General features: G+C 37.8%; 1 protein-coding gene across 13 annotated transcripts in view; it reads left to right on the forward strand.

Annotated features, from left to right (window-relative positions):
• The window catches only part of frmd4a (FERM domain containing 4A), a 173,201-nt gene that overhangs the window by 117,515 nt on the left and 36,322 nt on the right, over nt 1-19,364 (forward strand). For all 13 annotated transcript variants that reach the window (XM_079874788.1, XM_079874799.1, XM_079874798.1 and 10 more), the window contains 4 exons: nt 5,643-5,708; nt 14,577-14,671; nt 15,478-15,570; nt 18,279-18,363. In XM_079874788.1, coding sequence (XP_079730914.1) covers nt 5,643-5,708; nt 14,577-14,671; nt 15,478-15,570; nt 18,279-18,363 — 339 coding nt within the window. The remainder of the gene's footprint in view (nt 1-5,642; nt 5,709-14,576; nt 14,672-15,477; nt 15,571-18,278; nt 18,364-19,364) is intronic.

Here is a 19,364-nt window from a genome sequence, read left to right on the forward strand (position 1 = left end):
AATGTCCTATGACATCAGACATCCTCATCTCTGCGGAGATGTGAGCTTCTCATTTTAGGCATCATGCATGCCCTTTAACATACTGTCTGGAATCTAGATAGCAGCCCATTGGGTTTTGGGGAACAGCCTGTGATTGGGGTCTGTCTGTAAACAAAGCAGACTGGGCTGTGCCTATCTAGGCAGCTGTGGTCCTGCCGGCTCAGGGTGACGGATGTCTTTTTTTATGCTGCTCACCCTGTGATGTCTGCACTGCAGGGCGGCAGTGTCAGCAGGCTGATGTACTCTAGCACACATGGTCAGGCATGAAAACCAGACCTGCAGTCGGCTAGACTTTTATCATTGGTCAGTCTGCACCATGAGACTTAATTTATACCCGAATTTGTGATGAACATTGATTATTCTGCCTTTGTGGTGCCCATGTGCATGTGTGGTCAATGTGGTGCACTGTCATTTTGTTGTCAATGTGCATTAAGGGGAAAACTTGCTGTGTGCATGGGGTTGTGTGTGTCTGATGGCCTGTGCTATCACAAGGACATCAGCCACCTCCTATCATGTTTAATATCTGTGTCTGATATGATCTGAATTGGATGTTCACTAATTCAAATGCTCTTAAATCTCTATCTTCTACACATCGTACTGCTCGGTGAGAGTGAATGTGAAGCTAACATGTAGCTTAGGATTTAGTACGGATAAACCGCAATGAAACCCTAAACAGGGCATCAGGGTCAGTCTTAAATCTGCACCAGAGAGTGGGTTTATCATCGGATCAGATTATATTATACTATAATCGTCTCCTCTGCAGTGTGCATCAGAGTAACTGCACTTTTATATTAGGACTGCATGGTTTGGGGAATCTAATTGTGCTTTTTTAAAATAAAAATTACAGCTATGATAAAAAATATATATATTTTTTGTTTGAAAGCTCCAGGTTGGCTGTGCTTGATTCATTGTAGGGCTGCTAATAATAATTAATAATTAATAAATACATATTATAAAATATAAATATTTATGATGATAATGATTATTATTAAATAAAATATAAAAAAATAATAAATATTACTATTGTAATATTTCACTGCAAAAATAAAAAAATTGTGTATATAAAAAAATTAACAATAATAGTTTAAGTTAAGTATTCAAGGCTGTCATTCAATTTCGAATGTTAAACTATCAAGCTTTTATTTTGGGATAAAACCACAGAGAAACTTTAAAGCTTATATTTTGTTGAGAACAGTTTATAATTGCTTCTAAAGTTCTCGTTACAAGTTTGGGAAGATAGTTGGCATGTTACTTTCCCAAATGCACTTTATAAGCAACTCAAACTCAGGGAAGATGCAGAGATGAGTTTGTGCAAAGCAGTATTTACTGTGACGAGACACTAGGCAGTGGATTATGAGCTGCTCGTGTGTAAAAGAACAAAGTGCCATACTTCACTTTGAAACACACAGTGCATATTTAATTAAGCCGCACCAATCCATATTCGTTTTCATTTAGATTAATTGTGCAAGCACTACTTTCATCATCTATAAAAGAATGACAATGATTTACAAATATTACACTGACTGAAATGTCTGTACTATGCGATTTTAATGACATCACAGGTTCGTAGGGCAGTGTGAGTGTAGTGTGCCGAGTTCAGCTGAGAAAGCAGTGACTCACCGTTCAGTGATTACAGGCGAGGCATTTTGTAACCACACACCAGACGCAGCACACAAACACACTACTACAAACACACAATTCCCAGCACCTGATTGTTAGATTCTGACATTGTGGTTGAGAGCTGTTCACCTCCCCCTCCAGATACACCCCAGTGAGAAGTGTTCTCATTTAGTGGAGCGGAGGTTTGACATCTTGAGCTTCAGGCTTTAGGGATGTGCTGTTTGCTCTATTCAAAGCCTCAGGTTTTTAATCTCCTATTGTGTGGTGGGAAGTGTTCCTATCAAGCCTGACTCCAACCTTAAGAGGTTTAATATGGTGATGTAACAAAAATGTGGTGCCTTTGGGCTACCGCAAGGTCGGTAATGAAGTTTAACCTTTAAGATTGGAAAGTCAGCCCAATATCAGATGCCGCAAACTCTTGCTTGTGGGATCTGCATGTTTTGCTTTTGCAATGAGCAGGCCCACATGGAACCTGTGCTCTCAGAAAGCTTCAGAGATCCCCTTAAAATTGGAACAGCCATCATTTACACATCCCACAACTATGTTTGTTTATTAAATGTTTTGGCTAAATTGAATATGGTTTTAGCTGCCAATATGTGTAGTGCTGTTTAACTTTGTTTAAATCCATTCCATGCTTATGTTTAATTATGGTAGTATATCTACAAAGATATCGAACTTTGAGGAAGGATCGAGTGTTTATATATACACAGTATATGTATGCACATATATATATAGCCTACATTTTACACACACACACACACATTTTTTTCCTCAACATTTTTTTCACACACACGGTTTTGGTTTAACTGAACTCAATCAAATGTGTTTCTTAGGTGGGGTTTACATAAAGATGCTTTCAAAAGGATCTATTTGGTTTTTGGACAACTAGTAGATTAGGCAACCATCAATGATACCCATACCTAAACTGGAGTAGATATATGGTTTTAATGGTGCTGCTGTAGTTTGGATCGATTATGCTACCATTTTTATTCAGTATCCTAAAAGTTAGACCTAATTGGATCATGTGCTGCTCCAGGGAAGGAATTATACAATTAAAAAAAGAAAAACAAAAATAAAGACTGGACCATTCAGGTGAGCCAGTTCATATTGATTTAGGTTTGTCTTTATAATATGGAAATGTGATCTACTGAAGGATAAGAATACAGATGTTGCCTAAGGGTATGTTATTCTGAAGACAGGATATCAGTTTTTAGGAGCTAGAGTTTCTATGCTGTTGAGTTAGCTTCAATGTTAGCACAACCAAGAGAAATTCATCAAGCCGAGCCCCCCTGTAAACACACATCTTCACAGGCCAACAACAAACTCACACCAGTCTGTTCGGACACACAATATCAATCATGTGGTCAGTCACGTGGTTGTGTAGTCTGTAGCTCTGCTGAGGAGAAGAGGAAGAAAGGATGTGTTTCTAGTCCTGTGACTCCCCTCCTCCAGTCTTTTCCCCCCACGTGTGCGTGGAGGAAATGTGAGCCATGCTGCTTTTAACAGCCTCATTGTTAGTGTTCCTCAGGGACGGAGCTTCCTGATGGCAGGCAGAACACTCCACATGTTCCCATTCTGATGTCCTTACGTACACCACCACGCTGAAAAGCTTAAGAAACGTCTTGTATTCTTCCGTTTTCTCCACATTCCTTTTAACCTGGCCTACATATAGAGGCAGAGGGGGTGGATGAGAGCTGGAAAGCATGGAGAGATAGAATAAGAGCGAGATATAGCACACTAGAGTGAGTCAGTGCACTACTGCCTTTCTGACTCGTCTATCCATAAAGGATGTATAAACAGGAACCGGACGGAAAGTCCGCTGATGGATGTGAACTACCGCCACTGTTAGTATCACATTCACCAACTCTCAGATTCCTTGGAAACATTTTTTCCTTAAAGAGAAAATAAACAGAAAATGAAAAGCTCTCTTGAAGGGAAAAGAACAATGGGAGTATCTGGTTGCACTTTAGTTCTTTGTATTCGAGTTGTCCAACCAGCTCAATCCTAAAGGCCATATAACTCAAGCGATGACATGGCTGTTAGTCAGACTCTGTTCCTCACAGATGTGTCCGTCCACCTGCTCGTAATGGGATGTTTACTATACGGGCTTGGCACAGAAGCAGCAATCTTAAGTAAACACTCAGAAAAATCGTGCGTGAGACTGAATGGAAAGTGAGTGGGAGCAAGCAGTGATTTGAGATCAAACGATAGGAGTGTGCAGGCGATAGTAACTCTAAACATGTTTCATAGGTTGAGTGCATCTGGTCAATGGTTATCACGGGACTTCTGAATGCACTGCACACTCTCATTTTAGCCTGGAGGAAACTGTGATGTTAGCCTGTTTGTTTTTTCCTGCAGTGCAGACTTAATTTAATATTAATTATGAGCAGTCCTTTCTGGCTTTGATAAAAAAAAAGACATTCCCCGCCATGACAGATGGCAATCAAAGCACTAATCAGATTGTGCACTGGTGCAGGTATCTATACGGACTGACATGGCACGATCCCTCTTTCACAAATTAGCCATGGTTGAGGGGTGTTTTGTATTAACACAGATATTTCACAGCAGCTGTAAGCCCTGATCTCTAGATAGAAGCTTATGTCTGATGTGTATAGTCATACCGTAGAAACAATACAAAGTGACTTTATGTAGTTAACTGCAGTTTTGAGTTGCGTATGCATTTGTTAAAATGGATAGTTCACCCAAAAATGTAGGCTATATTTTGCCAATTTTTCCAAATCTGTATGATTTTCTTTCTTCTGCAGAACACACACACACACGGAAAAAGAATGTTCTTACTTTCAAGACTGTTTTTGTACAACATTGGACCTTATTGACATTTACTATATGGATATTTTTCATAAATCATCTATTGTGTTCCACTGAAGAAAAAGTCATGCAGATTTAGAACAACATAAATTATGATAGAATTAGCAATTTTATGTGAACTATTCCTTTAATTGCCAAAGTTGCAGAGTTTACATTTGTGACTAGATTAGTCCTGATTTGTCTAGTCTGTTTGAGGCACTTAGAAGCTATTAAGCTAGATATTCACGAGCAGAACTGTTTATTCTTTTTGTTTGTGAAATAATCTTTAGAATGTTAGTTTGGTAACACGTTACATTGTTACACGTCACATGTAGTTACTGTAGTGATAACTATAAATTGTGGGTAATTACATGCAATTAACTCTAAACCAAACCTCATCCTAACCCTATAGTTAGTACATGTAGTTCATTATTATTACTCTGTACTTAAATGTATAACTACACTGTAATACTGACACCTTAAAATAAAGTGTAACTATTGGTTTTAACTAGTGACTTTTATACAAAAGTGATATTTTCTGTAAATGTTACTCCCATTTTTCCCCAAGTGTTTTATAGTATTTGTTGTATCAGCTGTTTCAGATAAACTTGACCCTAAATAACATGTAAAAACAAAATAAACAGTGGTTGCTTGTATGTCAGTAAAACAAATTGCAATGTGCAGAACATTAAAACATCACTATTTGTAAATTAGTAGTCATTATCTCATCTCTGACCAGCTATAAAAGTCTGCATGTTCTCTGTGATAGGCTACAAGATGCCTCTTGCTTGTTGATTAATTCATTTATTTTTTACAATACTTGATTCGTAAAGATTGGTGGTTGCCAAGTTGTGGTTTTTGGTGATTGGTGGTTGCCTAAACTGTATGTTTTAAGAACTAGAAGGGGCTAAATCAAACAAGACCTATGACATCCTACAAAAAAATTCAAGCTACTCAGCATCATCGCTGAAGTGTGCGATAATTCACTTTAAATGTGTGTGCATGTGTGTGGGAGTGAAAGAGATTGAATTCTGCTGCTTGATTGGGAATCGCGCTGCATGTGTGTAAGGAGAGTTTCTATTTTTGTCATGTCACCATGACCTAGTATTTACAGTTGATTTCACCCTGCTGTGAATGTGCTTTCATTAATCTCTCTGTCTCTCCCTCCACAACAGATGACGGAAGGGCGGAGATGTCAGGTCCACCTCCTGGATGACAGGAAATTGGAGCTCCTGGTCCAGGTAAGACCCAACAATGTGTTTTTACAACAATGCAGATAATGGTACAACATGACCCAAATGTGATATTGTAGGTTTGGAAGTGTATTGTTGAGATAATTGATTATGCTTGACTTTATGATGCTTCACCAGCACAATGTCCAGTATTAGTGCAGAAATATCAAAGTAGTATTAATATTATATGTATAGGTGTGAAGTTTTAGTGCATGTTTTTGTGGCAAGGCCTGAGGTTTCCTCTCGTTTGTCTGGGAAGGGAAATCCTCATTGTTCCTCTGAGACATAATTAATGTCTTGTGGAAATAGGTGGATCTTTATCGGCCTGTGCATGTATGAGTTTGAATGTTTGCTCTGTGTGTATGTGTAATATGACTCCTTTATGCCCATCTCAGATTTCATGGCCAAAGAGACTCTGAGATTAGGTCACTCTGACCTGAACTCAATCATATGTGTATGCATATGTCGGTCTCCCAAGTGTCTTTTAAACATCAGTACCACTAATAGTCAGTCTGGCAGGTTTTGGTTCCCATAACGACACAAACCAGCAGCTTCTCAAATCACGCATACAGCGACCCCCTCCTGCCCAAAATACACTCCATAAATCAGAACGCAAACATCTTCTCTCAGGATGAGTTCAGTTTCCATAACAGCACTGTCTGTCTCCCATGCCCCATCAGCCCTGCTCAGACCTCAATATAAACAGAACATAGCACAACTTCCTCAACACTCACACTCATATGAACTTTCTCAGGAAATCCCTAATCACGAGGTAATCTCAGTCACTGAACACATGAAGAATACATTTCTACACATTTCTACTCCTCTGTCTTGTTCTGTCATGTAATATTCTATTCTGTTTTTTGTTTTATTCTATTCTATTTTTATTGTATTCCCTCTGTCTGTTCTATTCTTTATTTTTTTATGTCATTGTAGTATTTATTAGAGATGCACCAAGATGAAAATTTTGGCCGATACCGATAACTGATAATTCTTTATATTTGAAAGCCGATAAATCTAAATCCAAATTTCTAGGCTATATAATTTTTGAGATCCTGATTGCAAAAACAAAAGTCACTATTAATGCATCTGAAGTGTCTCAGCTATTGGAAATAATCCATTATTTATTGGCTTTAATATATCGGCCACATTTTCTCATCGGGCCGATAACGTTAACATTAAAAATGAACATATTTTGGCTGATGCCGATATATCGTGCATCCCTAGATTTATTGACAACGCCCTTCAGCCGTGACTTATTCACGATACAGCACAGCCTCTCGTACCTCATAGCTTACTTAAAATGTTATTTTTAATGTCTATTTTTATTTCAGTTACTTGCCAAGGCAGCTAGTTTAAATTTAAAATTATCATCTAATTATTATTTTATTTCAGCTTTATTTGAATTAACAGAAAAAAACAGTTTTGGTTAACAATAACAAAACTGGTTTGGTTCTATTATGTCCTATTGTCTTTTGTTTTGTTCTCTTCTCATGTTCTATTTTTTTATTCTGCGTCATTTTGGGTTTTTTTCTGTTCTCTAAGTCTGTTTTATTCTCTTCTGTTTTGTTTTTTACTGTCCTGCTCAATTCTATTCATTTTGTCTTTCTTTCTTTCTTTCATGCTCTCTCTCTCTTTCTTTCTCTCTCTCTCTCTCATGCCTGTCAGATGCAGTTAGGTGACCTGATTACATCATAGTTGGAGAAATGTAATTCCTCTGCCTTCTCCATCTCTCATTTTCCACACACTCTCTTTCTCTCCTCTGAAATGCTGGTTGAGTTGATTGCGGTTGCAGTTATGGTCTGATAAACAGAGAAATCTAGAAAGGAGAGGAGGTGAGAGAGTCCTTAACAATCAGGTAAGAGGATGAGGGAGAGGAAAAGAAGGGATTTCCAGGAAGAGATAGAAAATAAAGAAGGAATGAGGCAGAGGGAAGAGGAGAAGATTTTAAAAACAAGGCAGTATTTCCTGTATTTCTCCTCTCTCTCTTCAGTTTATGATTTATTGAGCTGTTGCAGAAACGCTTATTCCATAATCTTTACACATTTGTCCTACTTTAGTCATGAGTACTTAGATGTATGTTCTTTTAGCATTGGCTTAAAGATTTAGCCTCTTCTTTCTGCTTTCTGACTCTCTTTCTCCTCTTTCTCTTCCTCCATGTGGGCAGATGTTCTGGAGAAGGTTGTGTAGGTTAATCGGGCCATTGAGAATTCTGGTGTTATTCCAAGTTAGTTTGTTTCTGCATGTTCCTTGAGGAACAGCTCTTCAATGTTTTCTGTAAGAGGAATTGTGTTGATGTACCTACAGGAATTTGTGATAACTATTTTGCGGTCACACAAAATTTTGCATTTCATGTGAAAGAACCTGTACGCAAATTAGAGACATGCAAATTCACTTGGCGGAAAGACATTTGTCCAATTGAGAATATAAACGTCACAGATTGACTTCATTAAAATTCCAAAAATGTTTGACTTCTTTATGAGAAACTTAAATACAAACTTATATAGTAATACAAACTATAAACCAAATAATCTTATTAATTAAAAAAATATATAGACATATTTAAAAAAAAAAAAAAGAATATAAATGACAAAACACACAACAAAATTTAAACGAAAGCAAAATATAAAAATTAAATTGAATATTAAAAACTATGATATCAGTTATATTCAAATAATACTGATCATGGGAAACTGGACTAGATGGTGTTTTAATTTACTGTCACTAACATTGAAGTTGTAGCAGGATTCAAAATCATTTTCACACTTAAAATCCAGTGTGACAACACTTTAAGTTGTAAAACATCTTACACATGCAGTGGTGAAATACTTGACTGGTTCGGTTTTACTGATGGTCCTCTGTTGGATCTCTCTGGAGCCTCATTTAACTGCCTCCTCTTCCTCTCTTCTTCCTCGTCTCATTAGAGGCAATGTACCATTCTGAATGTTATCGTGGATGATCTTGCACTGTGTGACTGGCAACATCATCTGATGATTTTATAGTCCCGTTATAGACTGAACTTTGCTATATTACCATCTTTAGTCTTATTTGCATTCAAGGCTGTTGAAAATATCCAGTCTGTATTGGCTTTAATGGAGATCAATTATTTTGTGTTTCCTTTTTTTACATCCTGTTTGCAGTTTTGACATGACTTTAGTTTATAATAAGGTAGACAGTCTTACAAAAACAGCTGCCAACAGTCTTGTTCATATTTTTGGATAAGCTTGCTCTGTTTTTCAGCTGTCTAACTGCTCGTTAGCATCTCCCACCTGTCTCTCCACAACAGGCTGTAATTTTGTGAATTATATGCGTTTAGTATGTGTTCGTAATTTTCCATGTTGAGTCAAAGCAGATGCTGTTAGGTTCTCTCGTGTTCTAGTTCGATCCTACTTCTCAGATGCAAGGCTCAATGCTAAGGATTTTTTTTCTACTGGCCTGGTTGGGCCAGTGGTTCAAATTTTTACTTGCCCTGCCAAAATTTTCACTGGCCCCACCCCCACTACAAAAAAGTAATAAATAAATGAATTAATTAAAATTGTTATTGTTTACATTGTGTTTGACCCATGCAACCTTAAGGTTATGACACCAAATTTCACAATTCTTGATTCCAGTTTTGATACCACAGCAAAAACTACTAGCCTAACTAACATAAATTTAAAATATTATTAAAGACAAACAAATAATCAACTTATGAGCAATAGCACAAATAAATACAATAGAACAAATATTCAAATGAAATAAACATTGCTTTTTAGGTTTTTCAGGTAGGTCTAACAGTAGTTATCAGCTACAGAAATTAAATAATCAAATGTGAAATAACACTGCATATTCTTCACTGTATAAATTAAATATAGATTACTCCTTATTAAAGTTATAAAAGTTATTCAGTCAAGAGCAGTGAGTGATTTTTTTTTTTCCATTGCCCTCAAAACAAACAGCCGCAGGAATATTAGGCTGCTGTCACTTTAAGACCCAATGCCTGGATCAAAAATAGCATTACACATGTGCTTTATTTCTCAACTGTTTACGTTCACTTAAGACATTAACCGACTATGTTTACTAGGATACTCGCCAAGACGGGCATTTTGACATAATTGTGTCTGAATTTAGTGCAAGAAGACATGAGAGAGAACTCAATGTAGTATTCGGTCCATCGGGCAGTCATTATTGTCGAGCCCTGTGTCTGTGAGGAACTTAAAGAAGACTTCTGAGTTATATAGGTGCTAAATAATACACTGAAAGTACTTTAAGGGCTGAGTTTTAGACTAGATACCACTTAGATACCTTTTTGGCCAACTTTTAAATCCATCATATACATCCATTGTGGAAAAAGCAATCACAGAAGGTATTGCTACAATCTCGGTGAAAACTTAAATCCAAGAAGGCAGACAAAATGAGAGAAATGTCAGCTAAAATGCAATGATTATATACTTCTAAATAATTTAACACCAAAAAAAGTTCAATCTAATTGTGCTATTTATCTTAATGTTTATTTAGGGGATTGCACTTATTCGAGGGTGCTATTTGTGTGATTGTTACCAATAGGGTGTTCCAAATCAGCCACTTATAAAGTTCCATATCTGAAGGTATACTATGTAACCAATAGGCAACAAGGCCTCTCACTTTGTTTTGGAATGGACCCATTTTGTCCCATGCTTGCACCTCCTTCATAAATGCATTTACACTGGCTGTTTTGGATTAAACATGCATTATCAATAAATGCACCTTTTTGTTGTATGAATGCATCTCCAGATGTGAATTCTTTCAGTGTACAAAGTAGGGCAGTATCTAGTCTGCATTCTTGATCAGATAACATGTTTTAACAGTGATAAATCCTCAACTGAAACACTAGTGTTACATTGTGTTGAAGTCATTCTGTGTAATGAAAGCTGACTCATCTCTCATCTCTGTGATCTAGACCTGATGAGACCTTACGGCGCATGTTCTTGTCATCGCTCTTCCGTCCTGATCAGACACCCACTGTTTAATTATATTAAATCACAACAGTCCGGATATTCTTCCTCTCAGCCACACGCGCTATCACATGCTTCTCCGTGTGGAAACGTGTGTCTGTGATTTGCATCAACCTCTGTAAGTGTAATGGCAGAGAGGAGATGATAGCCATCCCACATTAAATCTGTTCAAACCATATAGCGCTCATATTGATGGCCCTCAGTGCACACTAACAGGATATTAATACTGCTTTATCCTTCTTATCTTCACATTTCAAAGAGTCTGAAACATTATTATATCAGTTACTGTCATAATCAAGTCTGGAGGCTAAACAGAGAGAGAATGATGCGGGAAAAGATAGAATATACTGTCATTCTTTAAGAAAATTGATATGGTTTGAGTTTTAGCTCTTTTCATTTTCTCAACTGCACAAACACACATACACTGCCACAAATGGGTCAAGATTGAAGATTGCGGCCATGTTAAACCCACTTCCTCTTCTTACCGCAGACACACACTTACACAGTCGCTTTGGCTAATTGAGGAAGCAGGCTGTTTCACACCACGTTGCTTTGAATGATGAGATTAAATGTGCCAATTGATTTATGTGGTATATAGTTGCATGTCTCACCTGAAGAACCAGAGGTGAAGAATCTCATAAAATACTGATTGGTTCATGTGTGAATAACCACAACGTTAACGCCATAAACGAATATCTAAAACAAGATGTCTTGCTGAAAGCTGGGTTTTTAAGATCAGTCCTGAAGGGAGGGTAGTGAATCAGAGAGGATGGTAATCGCAGTCTCAGCAGACTGCAAAGGTTTTTATTGGCAACTGCCTTCTAAGGCAAAATCTAACTGAAATGGAACCTGATTCGAGATTATTTGAGATGCTCTGCATAGGCAGCAACTCCTCTCGCCACACAAATAGCCCTCACGTGAGTCACACAAGACAGGTAATGGTGCTGGAATCAAGGAGGGTTTAGCATTTACAAAAGTTTTTTAGCATCTCTAATGCAGATTTTCCCAAGCTGGGGTTTAGAACCCCTGGGAAGGGCACAAGGGAACTCAAGGGGGCTTTGTGAGTTGATAAAAAGCTAATAATTAAATCGTAAAAATGTAACATTTAAATGATTTTAAATAATAATAAAAAAACACTAAATCAAACAGTAAGCTAAAAAATTATTTGTTTCGAGTGACTTTTTTACCAACATCAGTGAACTGTAAATATGCAAGTGTGTTGTTAAATGATCAAAATACTAACTTAAAATCTTACTTTAAGTAAATATTTTAGGGCAAAGTGGGTTCGGTTGAGAAAAAAGTTTGGGAATTGCTGCTCTAATGAGTAATAAAAATACATAGCACATGATAATATTGACAGCAATAGTTCTTTTTTCTTGGATTGAATTATTTTGTTGATATTTTCTGTTTAATAAGGTATCTTTTTTGGCAGCATGCTGCTTATTGTCTGACCTGCACCTATTATACAGTACCTTTAAGTGTTGTCTAGGTAGGCAGCGCACTAGGTTTTGGATCAACTCACTAGGTTTTAAGAACCTACCTTAGTCAAAGCTTTAGCTAGAAGAAATACATTACAATTTAAAATGTAATAATACACAACAAAATGATGATCTTGTAATTTTAGAAATTCTTTCTTTCTTTCTTTCTTTCTTTCTTTCTTTCTTTCTTTCTTTCTTTCTGTAAGTAGAGGTTGTGGCAGTGATTGTACTTTTGCTCTAGATTTTGCTGTGCTATTTTTAGGGTGTGTGGGTGGGCTGGCTCTCTATAAAGCGGGTTGTTGCGCGCGCGTGTGTGTGTGTGTGTGTGTGTGTGTGTGTGTGTGTGTGTGTCTGTGTGTGTGTGTGTCTGTGTGTGTATGTGTGTGTGTGCGTCTGTATTTATGTGTGCCTTTAATTCAAAATGGTCTGTGTTGAAACAGAAACAGTAATTAAAGTGTTTTGAAGAGAGGCTCATGCACACGATGTTTGTGTATATCAAGTGCACAATCACATCTTGTTGTAATTTGATTTAACGATTTTTTATCTTTCTCAGACTCTTTTCAGTGCTTTTTACTTTTGTAATTTTTTTTATTAACATATAATTTTGTAAAAAATAAGTAAATAAATATAAAACATGCATATAAAAAGAAACAATTTACAAAATGTGTATGCATACACAGCAAAACATTCAATATCATCCAAAAGTTTCGGGTCAGTACATTCAGCAAGGAAGGACACATTGAATTTATCAAAAGTGACAGTAAAGACATTTATAATTGGGGCTGGAATCACAGGGTACCTCACGATACGATACACGATACAGATAATATCATGATTCATGATACAGCAATTCTGCGATAATCAATATGTTGCTAGACAATCCTATAATGATACTATGAAAACAAAATGCCTATGAAAAGGTTAAGTGCTGGTTTTCTCTATTTATTCAAGTCCAAACTGTTAGAAAACAGCACAAAAAGTTTTTCTGTCTGTGAATTAAATTGGTAAATTAAACATTTTCATTGAGATCAGGTTGATGGCATTGCAAGTGACTTTGCATGTTCATGGTTTTACAAGTGCACTTTACTTTTACCAGGCAGTTTTTGTCTATTGCATTGTCGATTTTGTTTGTCCTATCAAAGGTATAAAAGCTGAAGTGGGTCCAGACTTTGGACTTAAACGTGGCTGGGGCATCTATTATTTTACTCACACTGCTGCCTCCATCCCATTAAAAAACTCTTTTTCTTAGGCTAGTTAACTTATGTTCACATTTCCTTCATCCATGTGTTGAGCACCACTTCGAGGAGGTATGAAGTAGCGACGCCAGGAAAATCTATTTAGAGAGCCTCATTTCATTAATTAAAATATCGATATTTGGCGCCAGCGTATCGATTCTTGTATCATATGGAGAAAGACGATGATTTATTGCCCTATCAATATTTTGTCCCATCCCTAATAATGTTACATAAGATTCAATTTCAAAATGCTATTCTTTTGAACTTTCTAATCATCAAAGAATTATTAAGCAGCACAACTGTTTTCAACATTGATAATTATAAGAAATGTTTCTTGAGCAGCAAATCATCATATAAGAATGATTTTTGAAGGATCATGTGACACTGATTAAAATTACATTTTAAAAAATATTAAAATAGAAAACGGTTATATTACTGTAGTTTTGATCAAGTAAATGCAGACTTTGTGAGCTAAGTTACTTCTTTAAAAAAAACATTAAAAAAAACCCCATCTAATATGCATGTTTGTATAGACATAGGCATAAAGATTGTGTGTCGATGTTGGTTGGTTGGTAAGCAGTACAGAGATGTCCCAGGATGCCAGTGATTTCAGTGTCTATGTTCAAAGCCAGTGACACACCCATGGTTTACCACACACTGGCTCTGACACAGACTTTACACTCACTTACACACACACACACACACACACACACACACACACACACACACACACACACACACACACACACAGGGAAAGCCCCAAACTTGCAGAATCATAGACAGCTTGACAACTGGTGTCTCTCAGTTTTCCAGAATGTTCTGGGTGTGTGTCAGTGCTAAGTCTAAAACCTCTGTAGTTCGTTATTGAGAACCATCAAAACGATTTTCCTTCTTAAGAGCAAATATGCCAGTTGTATGAGCATATTTTGGACATTACTTTTGCAGCAAATCAGGTTCTGTTCAAGATGCAACACACACAGACTGCAGACAGAGTCGACATGAAATTGCAGAGTCACTGCAGTGCATCAATACTCATCAGAATACGACGCTCACAGCCTGCCAACTCGTTGACCTTGTGTGTGTGTGTGTGTGTGTGTGTATCTGGGTGTTTTTGTCTGTGTGAATATTCTGAATGAAAAGATCTCTTTTGTGATGAAACCTAACTTCTTTTTTTTCTTCTGTCTCTCTCAGCCCAAGCTAATGGCGAAGGATCTTCTAGACCTGGTGGCGTCCCATTTCAACCTGAAGGAGAAGGAATATTTTGGAATCTCTTACGTAGATGAGACGTACGTATACCCAACACATCCGATGAAATACTACACATGCCTCTAACCTATGAGAAAAGACTGTCAGATGAAGCTGTAGTCATGAATAGTTCAGCTCTCTGACTGTGGATGAGTGAGCATGCTGTGATAATGCCACTGGAGATGATTGGCTTCCCTCTTTCTCCCTTCTTCACTTTCTGCGACAACCAGCTTTTCATTTAGTCCTACACAGTGTGACCTACCGCTGTGCCACATTTATTAGACGTATCTTCGCATGATTTCTTTAAGGCACACTAAGAGCAGCATCACGTCTGTTCTCGCTGCTAGTGTGCTTGGGGAAATGTGTTATATGTAGTTTTCAAAGATTTTGAAATGTTGTCTGGTGACTTTTGATCCGCCCGCTGATCCTTCCCAACAAAGGGTTGACAGTTTGCAGTCGCCAAGGACAACATGCAAATAGACAAATGGATTTCTGTCAGAAACAAGTGCACACACAGTGTGAGTTCAAGTTTTCCTATACAAATACAATTTAAAACACATTGTGTTGTTGCTTGTCAGTGGTACTTGCTAAGACTAGCATCAGTATTTTATAAATCAATGCAATACTTTCCTGAGTGCTTTTGTTTTTGTCATCACTGACTAGATTATGCATGGAAATGCACATGTGATGACATCTTGAACATAAAACATCCCTCTTGCGGCTCATTTTTCACATGATGTTTTTTAACGTTATGTGGTGCTATGAATGAGACATTGTAAGATGTTGCAAGACTTTTCCGGTTGCTGTAGCAGATACTATCAGTCATTTCTCTTGGGCTGTGTTTCAGGGGTCATTTCAGCTGGTTGCAGTTAGATCGTCGTGTGCTGGAACATGAGTTTCCCAAGAAATCTGGACCCATTGTGCTGTACTTCTGCGTAAGGTAAGTTCAATGGCAACAAAAACACAATAAACACGTTTCAAAATCTAGTGAACTGCGTTTTTAAGCGTCAAATTGGACGTTTGAATGCGCCTGCGAATTCTGAAAAATTAAAATATAGTGGATTTGCTCGACCGCCATGAGTCACCGCAAGCGGAGTGATACAAACGGTGAAACAGCTCCAGTGCTGATACTGGGGGAATATCGCATGGCTGGAAAAGGCTCTCAGCCAATCAGATTCAAGAACGAGAAAGATTACCAGAAAGTTGTGTCTGTGTTTGTTTATTCTTTCAAATTAGCGGGGTCAGTAAACCACAGCTCACTAGCAGTTACAGAGAACTTAGCCAATCAGAATCCACCATTCCTCTCATTAAAGGGTAACTAAACCCCTGGTCAGAGCCTGACTCCACCCACTGGCAATATTTGAAAAATGCTGGAAAAGTGGGCAGGCCCCAGCGAAGATAGTGGGGACGAACCGAGGGCGGGGCTGAGCGGGGGGGTGGGGGGGTTGTGTGCACCTGAGACCCGCAGTGACAAATTAATTGACGGCTGCTGTCATACTCTAAAATGGAGAGTGACTCACAGGGTCGCAAGACGACGTAAACTACATGCATCTGATGAGTTTTATCGAGTTGATGTCAATAGCGCGCGCTCTCTATAGGCATATTCATATTTTGCCGCTATGTGAAAAAATCCAGCAAAATGCGCCGGCGCGTTTGTCGACCCCAGAGGATTAACTTTAGTAATTTAACCATAAATTGTGATTATATACATGATCACTCACATCAAGACGGCGCTGCGGTGGTGGAGTCCATGCAGGAGGAGCAGCGTTTGGCACTGCGTCTCTAATCAGCGCGAGCTGTGTGGAGAAGCCCATTTCCACCTCTATTGCGTTGGAGAAGCAATCCCGCGTAAAATGCAGGTTGCACACTTGAGCTCTAGGCGGGAACTCACGGTCTTCCAGGCCAAGTGCATGCAACCACTGGCGCCTAATTTCCAAGTCTGCTGGAAAGCTATGCAGTCCAGCAGTGCTGTTGCAACCAGCAACACTACACCTACGTACCCTCCTGACCACTGTACAAAATACAGATAAATCTACGCTAGCTCGTACCAAGGGTGTGGTGAGCTCGTACCAAGGGCATGGTGAGCTGTAACCTGCTTACGTCACGTAGTACCGCTTACGTCACGCAGTACCGCAAACATCCAATAGGAAAATTCAACTGCAGTAGCCACCGTTCAACCTGAAGAGGGCAGCACTTAGATGTTTTTACACCATATATTGTAGAATTACAACAGTTTATACCCAAATGTCAAAAAAGTTACTCGAATCAATGAACAGCACTAATAAAGCCCCATTCTTACAGATCAGGGTTTAGGGTTTAGTTACCCTTTAACACCCCCAGCAATTTGAGCACCATGGCAACAGCAGAGTGTTAATCAGACTGTGTTTGAATTGCAGAGCATGAGCAGATATCTGCTGGGAGGGTTGATTCATTTATATTTTAATTGCATCTGCTTCGAAATATGACCAATATAAAGAGCAACCCAGTATATTTATTGCTCATGTGTGTTTGTATGACTCTGTGTGCGAGAGAGTTATAGTGGGCAAATTTGCTTGCTTCCTCACAGTATTTTACCGTGTAAGTCGCAATCAGCACACAGTCATACATCACCACCCTCGCTGTGGGTAGATGCTGGTTTATTGCTGTCAAGCTCCGCATTAAAATAGCTCAGCAATTGTTGGGACACATTTGGATTGCTTTTCTTTCTTTCAGTCTATTCCACTTGCATCACTTTGCTTTTCTGGGTCACACACAGACACAAACACTTAAATGCACGCATACGCACGCACGCATTTTGCTTTAATAGCTGTGTGCGGAGTTGTATGTCTTCTGCTTGAGCTATTGCATGTCAGTGCAGTTTGAATTAGAGTGAAGGCCCCGTTTTAATGCATGCATGATGTCCTGTGTACATTAGTGTGTATGTGTGTGTTATCCTTACAGCCTGTGATTGGTCTATTGATTGGAGAGAGCTAAAGTCTTTGATGCGTTTAAGACTCTGTCTCACTCACATCTCAAATTAAACCAGCTGTCAATGCTGTTTTAATCACTTTGATCTCTCTCACTTTCACTCATTTTTTCTTCACTGCCAGTTACTTCTTTACACAGTCAATGGATTCAAAGCATATATCTTTGTGTCATGTGTCGTAGAGTTCATTGTTTGCATCAGTGTATGTTCAAGGTCATATACATTACATGCATCTGTACATAATATCTATTTATGTGTGTCTGTGTAACATGATCATGATTTTGTGAATGTCACAGCTTGAGACAATTACTTATGTGTTTGTTTGTTGTTATAGTTCGTGCTAACTCTAATCTGAGTGCTAAATGAAGTTTGTACAGTGGAAATTGTTTTCTTTTTGTGGGTTTTGAGAGGGATGGAGACAGCAAGAGGATATAGCGAGTGTTTATGATGCCCTCTAGTGATTGGTTTTTGACTCTGTGTTTAAATCGTTTTTTTTTTCAGTGAGTTCATTGAATGACCTGAAAAGTGGAATCAGAATTGGTTACTCATACTGAACAATTTTGAATCACATTCAAAATTCACAACACTCAATTTAATCTGTTAATTTTTAGTGTGTATATTGTATATAAAACTACTGTCTTTAAACTTAGCCATTTTTGATGAGTGTATTTTCTCTTCAACAGGTTCTACATTGAAAGCATCTCTTACCTTAAGGACAATGCCACAATAGAGCTGTTCTTCCTCAATGCAAAGTCCTGCATCTATAAGGTAAACTGTTGTCACTGCTCTACCACTAGAGGGCAGTGTCAGCTACCACCCCTTTGGTTAAGGTGCATACATTTGTTACCTCCATCTGTTCTCATGGAGCATCTTAGTCATAAATGCCATGTAACAAATCACTCTGGAGCTGCCTGGAAAATGACATCATGACAACACTGATTAGCTGATGGCACCATAAAAACATGCAGCTTACCAAGCTCTTCTCTATCGACTATCCTTCAGGCACCAAACAGCATAAAATAAAATGTCATGATATATACATATATATGTAATTTACATATGTATGTAAAGTTTTTTTTTTTTTTTTAAAGAACTGCATTTAATTGATCAAAAGTAACCATATATTTTGACCCTTGTTAGAAAAGATTTATATTGCAAAAATATAAATATGCTGTTCTTTTGAACGTTCTATTCATTAAAGAATCCTGAAAAAACAATATATCGTAGTTTCCACAAAAATATTAAGCAGCACAACTGTTTTCAACATTGATGATGATGACAAATTTCTTGAGCACCAAGCTAAGCTTACTTAAATTGGAACGCAAAAGTCCACACTAGAGAATGATTTCAGAAGGATCATATGATACTGAAGACTGGAGTAATGACTGCTGAAAATTCAGGAATAAATTACATTGTAAAATGTATTAACATAGAAAACCGTTATTTTAAATTGCAACAGTATTTCACAATATTATTATTTTTTACTGTATTTATTATCAAATAAATGCAGCATTTGTGAACATAAGAGACTTTTTTCAAAAACAGAAAAAAACTTTCCAGCACCAAACTTTTGATATATAAGTTTTAAAATAAGTTTTAAAAAGTGCTTAATTCTTCCAAAAACATTCTGTATTTGTGAATGTCATTTGTCGCATACCACACATTCCCACCATGAGCTCATTGCTCACACTTTACTTTAGTCAGCTTCCCAATATATGCCAGTACTGTGTGTGTGTGTGTGTGTGTGTGTGTGTGTGTGTGTGTGTGTG

The sequence above is a fragment of the Squalius cephalus genome (assembly GCF_949319135.1).
Source record: "Squalius cephalus genome assembly, chromosome: 6".
Lineage (NCBI taxonomy): Eukaryota > Metazoa > Chordata > Actinopteri > Cypriniformes > Leuciscidae > Squalius > Squalius cephalus.